The following is a 17,373-nucleotide window of genomic DNA, read 5'->3' as shown; positions in this document are numbered from 1 at the left end:
CACAATGAAATACATACATGAAGTATATAACATCAGTGAATTTATCAATTACCTATTATATCTAAATATACATGATAATAAATGAACTTATTTCATATAATTATCAATTTTAATCATATAACACAAGTCATATATAATTATTTTCAATCTTTGCTATAAAAATCCCATTTTCTTCATGCCACTTCTTATTAGTTTATAACTGTTTTAAAAAGAAGGAAATCAATAAATCTTGAAACATGTGCAAGTAATTTATGTCTATAATGTTTTAAAATATTGGTGTGGTAAAAATCTTACTCCCTATATACCTTAACTGTCTATGCATCCATGTGTCTCCATCTGTTTTTCCAAACTCCAAAATGCCAATCGCATGAAAATTTGGTGTGGCCGGTTAGCATCAGTGAGTACTGGATTGTCTTATGCCCTCCTGGAATAGAATAGTTAATTATTAATAGGATCTCTTTATTTCAAATTAAACACTGAATTTTATCTGTTGTTTATTTTTTAAGTACAACAAATTAAAAGCTTTTAAAGCTATACATCTGTTTCACTCATCTATAGTGTTACTGGAAACCTTTTGAGATAGTTAAAAAGCAATAACATAATTTAGTTAACATCATGAAACATATTTTATTTTTCCACTCAAACACAACAACTCTCACCCGTCAATGTTCTCCACACAGCACAACCAAGAACTGCATTATTTTGTATTCTGTCCTTGGCAATTGTCAAAGTGGAACTGGGCATGTTCCTCACCCAGGCTGTAGTTTTCAAGGTAATGGTGGAGGTAGCTGGCAACTGTGTTTGCTCCTTTGCCTGGGGCAACACCCTCATCACCAAGGTAAAACACCTGATTCTCTGAAAAATATTTATCCGTCTTATTACTATTCTTAATCATCACCATCATCAGCAACAGAAGCAAAATTTAACAGCACCAGCATTCAACATTAATACAAAAAACATTTAAACCATTTCTCATAAATTACATATACCAAATAAATGTTCATATACACATCCAATTCCAGATTTTGATATGTACATGATGGCTTTTGACCAATGGAAATGTTACATTCTTAATCAGTTTGTTTGAATGAAGTAAAACATTTATTGCTAAGAAGTGCTCCTTCAATTCTCAATTATTAACATTTGACATCAGGACAACTTTATAATGACAGAGAACATTTTGCAATTTTAAACTGTAAAAAAATGAATTCAGATTTGTATATAAGTAGTGAGTCATAATGAATAAGCTTACCAGATCCTTCACAGCAAACTCCAAATACCTCACATCTCCTGGCAGTTTTGAAATACAGGGGTCCAACCTGTAATAGATAAAAGCTTGACAACATATATTTGACAACAGTATTTGGTTATTAGAACAAGCATTTTATTCTAAAGATTCTATTTCTTAATCATGTAAAAATAATTCTAACATAAACACTTTACATTCAATAAATACACTATGAAGCCATTTCAGTTGAAACATACATTTACTGCAGTAAACCTAAGGCACTCACAAGTATGATACATCATGCAAATTACTGCACAATAAATCCTTTAAAAAAGATTATCTCTTGCAATATGATGATAATTCAGTAAAAAAATCAATTTCCGTGTATTTGATAGAAAAAAATTAACTAACCTGTTCGCTATGGTGTGAAATATGAACCTGCTGTGCAAAGTCCCAGCTGTAGTGGACGGTTGCATCTAAGGAACATGATACTGCACCTAAAATATATATTTTTCACAATTTATATTGATGGCCTAGAAGGAAATATATAAGTAATATAAAATGATCTGATGGGTATCTTTTCATTCTGTTTCAGAATTTTATCCATGTTTTGAATATTTATATGCTCAAAGTTTACATGAATATACAAGCATAATAGGCATGAAAAAAAGCTTCGGTAAAATGTAAAAGTCACTATTATTGATGCAGATGGACATTCTAAAAAATAATAACTCAATATTCAGCATGTCAATTAATATAAATCAATAGAATTTAACATATTATATTTTAATTATAAGACTAGAAAATATTGAAGCATGCCATAAGACAGCTAAAACTATAGCGCATAGAAATTTATTAACCAAAGCACACCTACAACTGTAATGTTTTCACTACATATAACTTTAGAGTCAGCACACTGCATTCTATATTGCTCCCTCTGATGTCTGGCACTTTCAACATGACTCTCATATTCATCAAGAAGTGTCATTTTATCATCTTCAGAAAGGGCACCACTTTGTGAAATATTAGAAGAAAAGGTTTGGCATCTAAAACACAAGTCTGTTTTGGTTTCGCTTAGACAATATGTAGGCACAACTCCGGCCATACTCGGGTAAATGTACTAAGACTTCCCGCCATACTCGGGTAAAAGTACTAAGACTTATACTTCTTGCACCATCTATTTATTCATATTCCACATGAATGTCTGCTTGTGACTTATCAGATGGCAACAACAACACTTTACTATTGCGGTGGTTTGGAAGTCTTCCGGGAAGGGGCATTGCATTGTCAGATGAGGAACTTTCTTATGTTTTCTCTTTCCTCAAATGTGATAGCATTATGAGGTAGTCTTTTGGTATTACCATGAGTCCTAGCAATAAATCCATCATTGTCAAGAGACCGACCAATTCGTTTTAGTTTCTCCTTTCCGATGTTGTATGCCAAACAGAATACTTCACGGCAAACTTCAACTCCCTTAACAAAAAACTTCTGACTGGGCCTAACCCTCGCCTGCCGTTTATGTTTACTACTGTCAGTTTGTTGGCCATTTTTTCTGTGGCATATCATGACTGATTTAATAACAAGATCAAGTTCATCTGTCTGCATACCAGCTGAATACATACGTAAGTCAGAAATATCATTACCATCCACAACTTGACTACATGGTTTGCCATAGAGTTATTTACACTTGCAGGTCTGAGCAAAGAAATCATCAGTTCTCTTTCTCCGTCTTAAATCCTCTTCAGAGGGTTCTAAATCATGGTCAAAACTTTCACACTGAAAAGTTTCTGTATTACATTAATCATCATCTGATTCATCATTGACATAATTACTTTCATGGCTAGAATCATTTTCTGAATCAGACTGACTAAAATCCATCTCGATTGCACCAGAACCCTCTGAACACACAGTGACTTGGAGGGAATGCTGAATTTCGACCTCTACAAAATTTAGTGACATTTTACCTAAAATAACCTAAAATATATATTTTTGTTGCAACTTTTCGTTTGGGTGCTTTAGTAGGCATGTTTTTCTTAGCTGTCACATTTCGATGAAATTGGAGTTATTTCACTTTACTCTATTTAGACAAATCGAGATTTTCTGACTTTGTAAAAGTGCCGTAATTCATAGTTATTTATGCTAGATAGTTGGTATGAGTGACCCCTTTGATGAATCTGAAAAAAATATATACATATATTTTAGGTTATTTTAGGTAAAATGTCACTAAATTTTGTAGAGGTCAAAATTCAGCACATTCCCTCCAAGTCACTGTGAACAAAATGTAAGGCATTTGTATCCTTTCGTCTTTTATTTATTAAAATCTGAGATGTTAAGGGAGCAAATCCCTTTTTAGATTGGAACATACCAAATAATAATAAGCGACGATGTAGTGGTAAACCAAGTTTGCTAGAAATCAATCGAAAATACAAGCCAAAATTATACCGGATGTTGATTCTAGTGATTTAGTTTCGGATAGACAAAATCCGGATAACTCATTTGCTTTTCATCCAAAGGGTGGACGATTTATACTACTGTACAAAAGTCATAAAAATAAACGAAAAAATGTTGAATATGTATTTTAAACACTACCAAGTTACCATTCTCTTTCCGTAAAAAGATGTACCCATACTGCATAATTGCACGGAGATGGTACCACGGAGATTCGGGATAGTGTACAATAGGCTTTAAATAAAGTAAAACAAATAAAAAATGCTTAGTATATAGCTATTTTTGACCAAAATTATGATTTTTTCCCTGGTCGCCATAGAGGGATTTACAACTACGTCATTGCTTTCTGCTATGTGTACCACGTGTACACAATTTCCAGGAAGGTAGTACAAAAAATGTTAACAATGGCTACTTCTGATAAGTTTTTGCAGTAACATTCACTGGAAATTATCATCCTGGTGCAAAGTTTCTCTCAGAATTCAGTTGTTGAGATAAGTAATGGACACAGTGGCTGAGGTTTTACTTTATCTGGGAAAAGACCAGAACTAATTAACAGTAAGCAAATTATGCAATCCATGTACAGTATATTTTGTTTACATTTAAGAAAACGTATAATATTGTGATGATATGGTATGCTGTATGTTTAACAAAGATTTAGTTAAACAGCTGCATTGAAATTCTTTACATATTGTAATATTGTTTCTAGCCCAGAATTGAGGTAAAATGCATTTGAAATGGATATAAATATCAGTTTGTTGAGAAACAGGTACACTTTCTTCTGTCTTATCATACAGCTGATCTTGTCTGTGTGTCCTACTGTGTATTAATTTTGTGAATAGATGACAACTTACCAGAAACTAAATGTATAAAATAGGTTTCGATGTGTTATGATTAAGAAATTAATTGCATTTATTTTTTTCAGATGCAGTGCCTGTATTAAAGCTTGGGAAACAAGGTCATCATAGTGCCAGTTGATGACAGATAATGCCATTTGACCTTTAAATGAATCAATGAAAAACAGTCCACAATGTCATGATTTATACAGAAAAGTGTGTAACATATCTGGTTACAAATATATATATATATATATATATATATATATATATATATATATATATATATACATCGATGTGTTGTCAATACAGATATTAAAACATGATACAAAATACATATACATTCTTGTGCTTTGCTATAGAGTATGTATTTAATTTCAATATAGTCTCTGCATGCCGCTTATAAATTGTAAAATGTGCAATTGCACTTTGTTTTACTGAAGGATGTCTTAAATACCCCATAAGCAATTACTAATTCGCCAGGCTCTAAGATGTGCGTAAACTGTGAGGCTATGTCACTGTCACTCTTGCTCCCTTTATCCACATCCGACAGAAATGTTATAGCACCTGAACTGGAATGCCCTTTCAAAGTTGCTTTATTTGTGTACAAAGAATACAGATTCCTTCACCGAAAATGTAAACTCTGTGTAAGGGATTGGTATAAATGACTAAATTGATGAATGATTTTGCCAGTGTAAAATTTAAACAGATAAACATCATTCAGAAGCTGCTCAAACGACATATATTATCTTTGTTTAACAGTATTTTTCCCCTATCTCTTTTTGGACTCTCTTGAGTGGAATCGGGTTCACAGCTGGTCGCTGCATTTAAATTTTATTTAATTTGGATTAATGAAACACATGAGGAAGAATGTTCACACGTAATTGTCTTCCTTAATTATATAAGTTATCATGTATATGCATACACACATATGGCACATTTCCTGCAAGACTTGATCAATCTGAATATTGTGTGTTCCTGTAGTAAGGTGAGATGAATGGCTGTTTGTCATACTGCAAGAGGGCCTTTGAAACTTCAATGTATTCTTTGATACAGATGTAGCTCTTAGTGTTAAGGCCTATCTGTTTTGGGAATATTTATCAACCTGTCGTAAAATCTTTAATATATTGTAATCACCTTCAATAGTTCTAGTAAAATTGTTTCTTATCTAATACCACAATAGTATGTAATATCAATACTTATTCAGTTATAAGGTTTCTATAAATTTAAGCAAAAAACGAAAATGTTTTTTATTTTGAAAAAAGAATCTATCTGGCTATATTACATTTAGTTTTAAAATTTATGATGTATGTGTATATGTTGCAAGCTTAGGGTCTGGATGATCCTCAGAAGGTCCTTTTCCTCTAACAAAATGTTTACTGCATTTGTATGTTCACTTTTTCATTTAGCAACTGTGAAATCCTCAAAGGGTAGCATAGCTGATCACCGAAGCCAGGTTTTCAAGTAAACAAATTAATGATTAGTAAAAACACAACAATGTTAAATTTAAAAGAGATTGACGATATTTGAACACTTTACGAATTATTTTTTTGATTGATAATAAGAAATAAACATAAACCGACAACTGAATGTTTTATGGACCAAAGGTGCAGACAACACATGTGAGTTCTCTGCCTGCAATGTATGGCTTGCATGGTAGGCTTCCGCACACTGTTTCTTGAAAATGTAGCAAAGCTCCGTCAAGATCCGCATGTGTACCTACGTTGACTTCCGGATCGTCATCCACACAAATAAACTCTTTGTTTGACGCGTGACTATCTCGTTCTGCCATTAAGTAGCCATGGTATTCCCTATTCCATCCGTCGTAGCAATCTTGTCTGGCGGGGATCATAAGAACATTGGTTTTTGGCGTTCTGCAAACTGCGCAAGGAACATCGTGGTTTTTCTTATCGTCCCAAAATGTTCCATGGGACTGATACTCAGCGCCATACACATATCCCTTGTACTTTGGCGACGTATCTGGACCCCACTGCGGATCCGTAGGTAGACAAATGTAGTTGGCACCACCGCCAGAATATTGATGCGGCGAACCACCAACAAACCCATTGTAAACAAGGTCTGAGCCATGAACATCCGGGCACGTAGTCCTCCCCCAGCGGATGTAGGTGGTTCCACCGTGTGTTTTAATTCTCCTCAAACGGTCAACAGTGGTAGCGAGTTGCTCGATAACAGACCTATCACCTGAAAGTAAAACATTTGATGTGAGTATTTCACAAACCGTAGATGTTTGTGTATTTCACAAACGTATCGAGACCAGCTTACAACAAATCACTGATTTTGTTATTTTATAATCACGATTCGCATTTCTAATGTAATTTACTGCTATATAAAATGCGCTAATTTAATCAACTTTTGCCGATTCTGCAAATAGCGATTGGAAAACAATTGTCATATTTAAATTCAAAATATTCGGACATACAATGAGAAACATTTACGCAACACTGATTGCACAATCAACCTACGCCTAAAAAACTGTCAACAACCTAGCGTGGTTTTCACACTTTACCTGGGAAACGACCTATCTTCAAGCGAATCAGTCTTGTCTCTGACAGCTAGAAATAACTGAATACCAATGTATCATGAAACAAACTAAAATTATGAAAAAATGTGGTTTATTTGTATCCAATGTTAATCCGCAAATGATTTGCGTATATATTTGACATTTAAATGTTCATTCAATCAATCGCGGCGTAGTTATTTGGTCATTGATGTATTCCCTGTTAAATTTTAAAATGCCTTCGTGCATTCACTCTTGTGAGTTGGAGCATTCATGCATTAATATTTCATTATGTTCATTAGTTCATAAAGTGTTTTCACTAAAACACGAGTGAATAATAAACTATATCAGATAACTATTTCTCCGCGAACCGGAAATAGAAAATTGACAGCTTCACCATCAGCAAAAAACTGCGTGAAGGGTTTTCACAGGTAGTGGTGTAAAAACACTCTTTCAAGACGGGGGATATTTGAAAAAAAAATACTAATAAAACATTGAAATAAGCATAAAATAAACAGAGAATTTGTTGATTTCAGTTTAAGATCGTAATTATCTTCATTCGTGAAAATATGTTTGTCTATGAGACTCGTAAAATTAAATACGATCTTACACGGATATGAACAAATATCCTCTATATATTACGTCATCAGTTAATGCTTTTATCCTTCTACCGCAAACCATTTTGCTACACTTTGAAGGTCTGTCTTATACTAAATCAGACTGATGTGGTGTCTTGATTGTCTCTTAATGAATGATTATTTACATTTTGCAATTCATAACAAAATCCATTATAATGTTTCTTATGTGACCAACGACGTTTTGTTCATGTATCAAAGAACTAGATCGTGAATGGTGTTATAGGAAATAAAGATACTATGTCACTTAAAATTATATTACCACAGCTGACTTGTGTTGGAAAAGGAACACTTAAACATAAGCATCTAATTAGGTAGGTCACACTCAAACAATATGTTACGATATGTTTATTTACCAAATGTTTGAGAAAACAACAACAACAAAACTACGAGTATCACTTAGTCGTTAGTCACAGTGCCTAATAATGGTCACCCATCATTTAACGTTCAAGCAATTGTGATTAGAGTATGGTTTGTTTGTGGTGTTTGTAATCCTGAAGTACTGCCGAAGGTTTTGTAACAAATGGATAGCCTTGGCATCAGCTACAAGTTGGGGAGTGTCATGGCAACTACTTGATGAGCTGGACACAGTTGCAACTACCTCATATATCGTCTTAGCATTTGACTGTCTCTATCTGAGGTTATGATTCAATATTGCAAAAGTTACGATAATTGATACACATATACTTTCTCTGGCAACATGTATAGATAGTTGTTTTTCATTGATTTTAACAGTTCTGGCAATTTTGTACTTGTCGCTGCCATCAACAACATGGTTAACACTTAAGTGAATACTTTTGAAAAGCTAAGGTTCAAGTCTGTAAGGGAAGCCTTTCCCGGGTGGAACTTTGTATGTCTTACTTTCATAGTAGAAATTCAGTCTTACAACAAAAACCAGTGCTTGGAAATTAAAACCCCCTTATTTCTTCCAGTAATGATCTTTATTCACCAGCATATTTTGATCATCATCATTTATCAGTACATTATATAAACACCATAAAACCGGTAGATTACACAACTGGAAATACTTATTTGCAATTCAGCTAAAGAAAAGCTCAATTTGCACCTGTCATGTTTCTCATTAAGTGCATACCAAAGATTGACATGATTTTTGTTTTGGTTGACACCATTATCAAAATGCAACTCCGCCTTTTCTTCTCCAACATCAAAGTACTTGTAGCAATGATTACCAAGCTCACAACTGTAATTTCTCCCTTCCCCGCCAACTCAGTTTTGTATCAAACAGGTAAAATGCTTGCTCCCCGGCAAAAATAATAATCATATTTATTGCATATTTTTCAATTTTGCTCTATATATTGCATGATTTTATCAATAAACAAACTATGAAAACCAGTAAAATATTCTGATTTTCACTATGTGTGTTTTGATTCCGTATCACAAGGCAGTCATGCGAAACCACAAATCTTCTTCTACTTGCTTGAAACAAACTGTCAATTAACAGCCGTTTAACTCAAGATAAAATAACTGCAATGTAACTCTGCATATACTATGAAGACAACGCATGCCCATGACGATTAAAAAATATATTTGACCAGTCTCTTGGGCGGCATGACATGGGAAGATATATATATGTAGTGCACGGTTTTCTGAAATGAATTCAACTTCGTACACGATACTCATACAGATATCAAAATTAGCAAGGAATATAGATACTGTCCTGAAATAAAAATTGCAATGTGATGAATATAAATATACATATATATGTAGTGCACTGTGTTCGGAAGTAAATTCTTCGAAACTCATACACAGGTCCAAATTGTCTGCAGCGTTATGGTCAGGTTGAGTGTTTCCAGAAAGTAGATTTTAAGTTAAAGAAATCCTGAACAAAAATGCCATCAGTGTCGGTGATAAGTCTATCAGAAACACTGTACTCCCCGGACTACAAACCTACTGACATTTTAAGATGAAGAAAACATAAAATTATACAGATTCATAAATTATTTTTGACAATGTTGTATGGAAATTTAATCAAATCGCCGTTTCAAGACAGTTGTTTACTTCTAAGTTTTAAGATTTTGACAATAAGCAATTAATTTTCTCTTTTATGTTTTCATTTAAACGCTATCAAGCTTAATATTTAATTTATATAACTGCAATAAAAAGTACATGTCAAAATTCGGCATAAGCATCCTCGAAAAGCAGTTAATGGAGACAAAAAAACGTAAAATTTCAACAGGAATGTTACCATCCGGAAATTACGTATATGCTAGGGAGAAAATACGTTTGTTTTTATAGCTTGTCGTTACCAGTCTATACCTTTAAAGATTAATAAATTTAGCAAAGAAATGGTGACTAATAACAATAATAAAAGTAAGCTAAATAATTTACAAAACTTTGACATTGTACTCGAAATTAAAATTGCCGACTTTGTACCCCTTTCTCCTGGCGTCGACACATGTTTGCCTGCCCATATCAAAATGGCCGTCTTACATGCTGCAAATATTGTACATAGGACCCTCTTTCTTTTTGTTAACTATGTTTTGGTTAGAAACAGTGATTCATCGATTCTTCCAGTCTAACTGATGTTGGTACTATACCTTCTATTCTGTTTGAGATACACTCTCCACATATGTTTTACATGATTAGTCAGGTCATAAGGCCAACATACCTTGAAGCTTAAAACCGTTTTAACAGTATGTATCGTCTTATGGGTGATTAAAGTAAAAATCTGGCACTTACGTGGGATGAATTTGCTTTCTCGCTTATCATGGGTATTGATCTCCAAGTCTTAATAGATAAAATCCCCTAAAGGTCTTGTTGCTGAATATATTTTCAAAACAAATCTTTATTATATTACATCTTTTTCAATAAAAGCATAGTGTTTAAGTTGACTGGTGGGCTGGTCCACGAGTATAACATTGCATTACCATTTTGATTTAGCAGATTTTTGAAGATATTTGTGTAAGAATATCAGAGAAAAAACATAGTTTGGGAACAAGTCTTAATTCTTTGTTAGTATAAAGTCTTATTTATATATGAGGAAAACAATTACCAAACATGTTTTGTTATGTTTCGTCTATGCTCGTAAATACAGTTTGTTCGAGCACATGTTTGATATTATTACAAGATGTTACAGTCAGCCATGATTTTGACCTAAATAGAGCGAATAGAAGTGTTTACTTCCTCGTTTCATTGAAAAAGTACAAGTAATCTATGGTTTGCATCTCAAAGTAAAACAGGTAAATCCCCAAATTATATCGTACGATAATTTAAACAGCGCCAAGGATTGAAAAGGAATTCAACATATAAAGGTTGAGGAAGAATATTTGAGAATATCTTACAGATCATTTAAAGATACATTTTAGTAAACATAAAACAGAAAGGAAATTAAATCAGGAGCGTCTTTGTGCAAAACTAAGCCCTAAAGCAGTTTATTAAAAGGTGGTTTATTTATATATGCCGTGCAGTTCTTAATCAAAATGCAATGAAATATAGTTATTAACTTTATGACAAAAATCATTTTAAAACATTACGTCGTTTGTTCATACTCGCATAACAATTAAATGCCTGCGAGAACATCTCATTTTGTAAGTGGTCCAGTTTCTACCACAACGCAAGTTCACACTCTCGCGACACATCGTGCCACCATGAGTGATTAGTACAGCCGTTGTGAAATAAACAAGTTTCAATTTAAACCCTATAACATAACTTTGAAAGTAAGTTCCAAAACGGTTTTCTGTACAGGTTGTACATTTTAATAAGTTTAAAGTGGAACATGTACATATTTTAGCTGCACTTAGATCGATCTCGTATAAAAAAGTCATGTCTGAAGGATTTATACATACATAACCACTAGATTCGATAAAGGGACTATTTAATAGTAAGTTAATTGCTCTTCTGGTGTGTAAATCATTTACGAAACATGAAGGCTTTCCTCCAAAACGTTTTGTTTGAAGTTAAGGATACATTAAGTTAAAACGTGCTTATGCGAATTTATGAAAAAGCAAAACGGTTCATTGTGAAGGTGTTTTCATGATTAACAGTGATGTTGCGATTTCTAATGGTATTTCTCTTAAATAAGATATTTTCAACATTTGAAATGTCCATGCAAAATGGCATAAGTCTAAGGGAAGTTTTATCCCTTTTAAAACATAATAACTTCTGATTTATTATTGCCAGCATGCGATAATGCAGAATGTACATTGAAATCAACTAAAGCATGTTCGCAATGTACCAAAACATACATATATGTTTGACAGCTAGTACACGATACAATTATATAGAGTATAATTATTTGTTTCTGTTTAGATATGAGATATGTTTTCAAATTGTGATCACCAAAGTAGATATTTCACTCGTGGCTTCTGAGTGAAAGCTTTTATGGGCAATATACATTGATAGAGTTAGGTATTATCAGACATGCATTGGCATATTCATGTCATTAGAAACAGCAGTTCTTGATAAAATATAATACATGTACGTTTCCTTTAACATAAAAATTCGTAGGTACGAAAAAAAATCTGGCTGTGTATAGATTGCCCGGTCAACATCTTTGTACGAACTACTAATCACACAAGTTTAAAATAAGTAAGTCCAAGCGAACTGTGGTTTCAGAGGTGTACTTTACAACTTGTCAGTGAGTGTTCTAAATACAATCGCCTTAACTGCTTGGGCAATTTTATTAGACATATAGATAGTCGACAATCAGTCTCCAGTATTAGAATTCGGCGACGGTCGCATGAGTTTTCTTACGATAATCGGGAGCACATGTTATAGACATCAATTCGCTTAATGGCATTAAGAATTCAGGGTTTTGGTCGGCTGTTGTTGTTTTATTCATACGCAAATATCCCGAGTTAGTTAAGCTTCCATTTTATTTGTTTGATTGTAGGTTTAATGACTCGCGTGTACAGTTCAGCCATGTTTAATAAAAAAAAAATTGCTAATTTTAAAAATGAACCACATGACATACCGTCAAGATCCGAGTATCATAAATTATGTTATTATGATAAAATGATTAAATGGCTTAAACTTAATAATGAAATGCCGATCAGATTAGGAAATAGAAATCCTGAGAAGGGCATACGTAAGTTTCAATACGCAGAAATAGTGCAAATGCTTAAATAATAGCAAAATAAGACGCAAACAATGGAAAGATGTAACTTTGATGAATATGAAGGAGTTAAGCTGGAATAAGATAAACAAATACTGCTAAAGTTGCCCCATGTTTCTGTGTTAATAGCGTAGCCTAGTAGTCACTTTAACAAGAGCTGTCACAGAGACAGCGCGCTCGACTATTCCGCCGCTTTTCAGTGTAAGGATTAAAAAGTTTTGGCAAACATGCATGGATCACTGTTAGATTAGATTTCAATGCAATACATGATGTGCTGAGATATAAACATAAATCTGGTTACATGCAGAATTTTAACCTGATTTTTTAAGTCTAATAATAAAAGGCCATTATTTGCAACATACAGTTATCTAACTTGGTTATTCAATTAGCTTGGGTGGTTGAATACCATGATTGTATAAAGTCTCAATGCAATACATCAATGGACTTTGAAATTATCATAGGTGGTACGCCAACTTTAACGTAAATCCTTAGTCGAAAAAGAGGCATAATTTTGTCAAACTTCTTGATACAGTGACCTCCTCGTGTTTACAGGTTTGGGGCATGATGGTAAACAAGTGTGCGAAGTTTTAAAGCCAGATGTCAATGGACTTTGAAAATATTTGAGGTGATACGCAAACATTAACGTAAATTATTCTAAGTCGAAAAAGGGGCATAATTCTGTCAAAATGCTTGATACAGTGACCTCCTCCTGTGTATAGGTTGGGGGCATGATGGTTAACAAGTGTGCGAAGTTTCAAAGCCAGATGTCAATGGACTTTGAAAGTATTTGAGGTGATGCGCAAACTTAAACGTAAATTCTAAGTCGAAAAAGGGGCATAATTTTGTCAAAATGCTTTATAGAGTTACCTCCTCCAGTGTACACGTTGGGGGCATGATGGTTAACAAGCGTTCAAAGTTTCAAAGCCAGATGTAAATGGACTTTGAAAATATTTTAGGTAGTACGCAAACTTTAACGTAAATTTTAAGTTGAAAAAGGGGCATATGTCAATGGACTAAATGGAGCTAAAATTAAAAAAAAAAAACTTTATATTCAAGCTAATTTGAATAGTTTGGACTTGCAAGTATCATTTAAACTATCGATATTCCGTTGAATTTTAGAGGTTAAATGTTATCGTAAATCGCCAGGTCTCCAAACGCCCGCATCTTAAGAGTCATCTTAAAACAAAGTTGCACACACAAAACAACGTTTCCAAGATTTGAAATCAAAGCATGAAGACACCATATATCTACATCCTAGCTATCTACATTGTATTAATCTCTGATCATCGAACAGTAATATGTTTGTATGTATGTGTTTGTTTTAATATTATTACATTTTGTATTCAAATAAGTAATCGTCTCAATAAATTACAATGCTTTAATAAATACTAGGTTAAAAGTCAGAGTACAAATATGTGTAAAATCAAAAATGAGAAAGCCCGGCCTGCTAAGTTATTTTAAGTATGTTTCGCTTAAGATAAGATCAAAGATTTATTTTCGAATGACCGTCCTGGCTATGAATATCTCCCATTGAGCTACGTCGCCGAGGGTCAAAATAAATTATGTCCACATATTACATACAGTTTTATTTTGATTACAGATAATTGACATATTGAATTACTTTTGTTCAGAACTCTTTCGCAAGGTTTCCTCGAAATGCTTTATTTCTTTGCTTTGAAATGAAATAAACCTTATGACTATAATATAAATAAAATCCTTAAGATTAGCCATATAAACAGATTACAGAGGTAAGTTCTCGAATGTATGGCAGACAAGGTAGGGAGCCGCACAAAGCTTCTTGAAAATGAAATAGAGCGTTGTCTGAAGTTTCGTGTGTCCCAACTCGTGCTTCCGGCTCGCCATCCGTACAAATATACTTTTTATTAGACAGGTGGATATCCCGCTCGGTCATTAAATAACCATGGCATTCTCTACTCCATCCTTCATAACATTCGAGTCTGGCAGGAATCATCAGAACATTGGTTCCTATCGTCCTGCATACTGCGCAAGGTACATCGTGGTCTTTCAAATGGTCCAAAAATGTTCCATATCATTGATACTCGGCGCCAAAAACAAAACCCTTGAATGACGGTGACGTATCTTTACCCCACTGTGGATCTTTAGGTGGACACAGGTAGTTGGTACCGGAACCAGGTTGCTTATGTGGTCCTCCGCCAGCAAACCCCTTATAGACGATATCAGTGCTTGAATCATTTGGGCACGACGTCCTTCCCCAGCGGTTGTAGGTATTACCACCGGGATCGTTAAGTTCTTTGATATTTTTAACTGTATTATGAGTTCATGTATCAGGATTTTGGCCTTTGAAATTGAAGTAAAATATGTTTCTTTACAACTGAAAGTCGAATCGACACTTCAAATGGTATACGCACATGTCGTATGACTTTCGTTGAAAATTGCACAATACACTGCATTGTTATTGAATATATACCTTTTGTAAATCAATTGAACAGCGTACAAATACAGATTTTAATGTCAAAATAAAAGTATGTCCCTTTTTTGCTTAAAATATGTTACACAAATATAATATAATCTCAAACGTATGCCATGTCAATTGGTTGCTAATTAATTAATTACTTCTAGTGACTAATTAATGTTTTTAAATAAATGGACGCATATATTTGGTATTTGCAAAACAACTTTATAAACACACCATTAATCTTTTTTGATAACGTGTCCACGAGAAAAATATGAGAGGCTACTTTCGAAACCAGTTCGTTCTTTTCCCACTGTAGGCTTTCAAGTTTTCCAGCATACCAAACTGGTACTCGAAGCGGTTTGATCTGTAACAAGAAGGCTCCGTCCATTGATGCCATTGCGGATCTTGCGCAAAGCATAATCCTAATAAACTCACTAAAATTATTAACATTTTTACGGAGTTTTTTTAGTGCGTCTTGGTGGCCAACGACGTTTTGTTTATGTAACAAGAAACTAGATCGTGCATGTTGTTATAAGCAATAACGATACTATGCTAATTAAAATGATATTACCACAGCTGACATATGCCGGAAAAAGATCACTTAAACATAAGTACCTTGTTTTGTAAGACACATTTACACCGTATGTAATTAAATGCTTATTTACTTAATGATTGGAGAAAAATAACATAACTACAAGAATCACTTGGTCGTTGGTAATACTGCTTAATAGATAAAATTGCAGTATAAAACTGACCCTTGCAAGGCGACCTCGAATAACTATAGATATTTAACATATAGCATTCAAACCCTTATATAACATACATCATAGATACAAACATAACAATTATTTTATATTATTCATCCACCTATTATAGACCTGTTTTATTAATTCTGATCAATAATGGTAAATATCAAATACATCGGAAGAGAGAGCCATCTTTACTAATTGGCTTCGTTAACAATGTCAGCTCAGTTAATTTTTTGATGACTTTAAATATACGCCAACTATTGATATACTTATACCAACGACGAAGATGTAATAGGAAATGGCTATATGTTTACATTGTTTTGATATCTACATATCTGTCATAATTCGAAGAATATGTGACAACATTTCAAATGTACATCTTGATAAGAACGCTATTATTATCATTTTTATCATTTAACTGCTATCAGAGTGTTTGAACCCATTTACGTCTTAGCAGATTGCTTCTGGATTCCTATCCATGCAAACGTACCCACGCCGTTGATATTGGTAATATTCTGACATCAAATAACCAGAATACTCTTTCGTCCATCCATTATAGCATTCGGTTCGAGCTGGAATCATCAGCAGATCCGTGCTTTAAGACAGGCATACTGCACATGGAACATTGTGTTCATAAACGTTGGTAAAAAACAGTTGAACCCGTTTCGTATTCTGTCCCATAGACGTATGCTCCGTTACAACCAGAAGCCTGTTCACCAGGCATTGGATCTTTCGGAAGGCACAAATGATTTGCGCCTCCACCAGTGTGTCACTCGAGAGAAGTATTTTGATATCCCCATTAAACAATCCATTTAATGTGATTTTGATGAACCGGTTTCGAATATCGTTGATAAAAACAAATAAGCATTCTGCGTCTTTACATCAATGTTTGCACAACTGATCGGAAATAAATGGAATGGCAGGAAAACGCCTAGCAACGAGGAAATATAAGGTGCAATTTCATTTCGTCAAAACTAATTGGACACTCAATTTATTATTAAACGCATTGGAAATTATAAATATGTCATAAGTATAACGCAACTAAACACGATTTGTGTTATGATTAGTATTCGATTATGGTTTACAATAAATCTCTTACACTTTTTTGAATTAATTTTGAAACAATTAGTAATATTTAGTTTTTCATTTGTTATCAATTATTGAAATGCTTATTACATACTCTCTTTAGCGAGAATCAATAAAGTTAGCAAATATTTCTAAACTGAAGGTGCGTTTGATTGCGTTTACATTGTTATCGTGTATGTGCATGTAAAAAAGAAAAGAATACACATCCTACTTTATTTTTCCTTACCTTTTATTTGTCATGTGGGAGCACTAACTTTGTCTGCAAGCGCCCTGTTGGTATACACTTGTACATTTAGTTCGGTCGCCAAGTGAGCCAAACTCGTACTCGAACTTTTTCTCGCAAATCTCCATGAAAAGGACGGAGG

The 17,373-nt window shown here is 33.8% G+C and overlaps 2 protein-coding genes across 2 annotated transcripts; both read right to left on the bottom strand.

Annotated features, from left to right (window-relative positions):
- Nucleotides 1–314: 314 nt before the first annotated feature.
- On the bottom strand, nucleotides 315–3,836 carry LOC128235640 (uncharacterized). The gene is made up of 5 exons (XM_052950444.1): nucleotides 3,594–3,836; nucleotides 1,640–1,725; nucleotides 1,253–1,319; nucleotides 660–855; nucleotides 315–424 (listed from the first exon to the last, which is right to left on the bottom strand). Exons 2-5 carry the CDS (start codon nucleotides 1,702–1,704, stop codon nucleotides 315–317), a joined length of 438 nt encoding a protein of 145 aa, XP_052806404.1. The 5' UTR covers nucleotides 1,705–1,725; nucleotides 3,594–3,836.
- Nucleotides 3,837–6,093: 2,257 nt separating this feature from the next.
- LOC128235639 (uncharacterized) lies at nucleotides 6,094–15,570 on the bottom strand. The gene is made up of 3 exons (XM_052950443.1): nucleotides 15,408–15,570; nucleotides 14,843–15,022; nucleotides 6,094–6,711 (listed from the first exon to the last, which is right to left on the bottom strand). Exons 1-3 carry the CDS (start codon nucleotides 15,568–15,570, stop codon nucleotides 6,104–6,106), a joined length of 951 nt encoding a protein of 316 aa, XP_052806403.1. The 3' UTR covers nucleotides 6,094–6,103.
- Between the last annotated feature and the right edge of the window lie 1,803 nt (nucleotides 15,571–17,373).

The sequence above is a fragment of the Mya arenaria genome, chromosome 5 (genome assembly GCF_026914265.1).
Source record: "Mya arenaria isolate MELC-2E11 chromosome 5, ASM2691426v1".
Lineage (NCBI taxonomy): Eukaryota > Metazoa > Mollusca > Bivalvia > Myida > Myidae > Mya > Mya arenaria.
This window is presented reverse-complemented; position numbering and strand designations above follow the sequence as displayed.

Excerpts from the sequence above, each read along its gene's own strand:
- LOC128235639 (XM_052950443.1), bottom strand. The coding sequence starts at position 15,570 with ATGGCATCAATGGACGGAGCCTTCTTGTTACAGATCAAACCGCTTCGA. Across the intron at positions 15,023-15,407 it reads GTTATCAAAAAAGATTAATG|TTAAAAATATCAAAGAACTT; the intron begins GTGTGTTTATAA and ends CTCATAATACAG. Across the intron at positions 6,712-14,842 it reads ACCTAAAGATCCACAGTGGG|GTGATAGGTCTGTTATCGAG; the intron begins GTAAAGATACGT and ends TTTTACTTTCAG.
- LOC128235640 (XM_052950444.1), bottom strand. The coding sequence starts at position 1,704 with ATGCAACCGTCCACTACAGCTGGGACTTTGCACAGCAGGTTCATATTT. Across the intron at positions 856-1,252 it reads AGTTTGCTGTGAAGGATCTG|AGAATCAGGTGTTTTACCTT; the intron begins GTAAGCTTATTC and ends AATATTTTTCAG. Across the intron at positions 425-659 it reads TGTGTGGAGAACATTGACGG|GAGGGCATAAGACAATCCAG; the intron begins GTGAGAGTTGTT and ends ATTCTATTCCAG.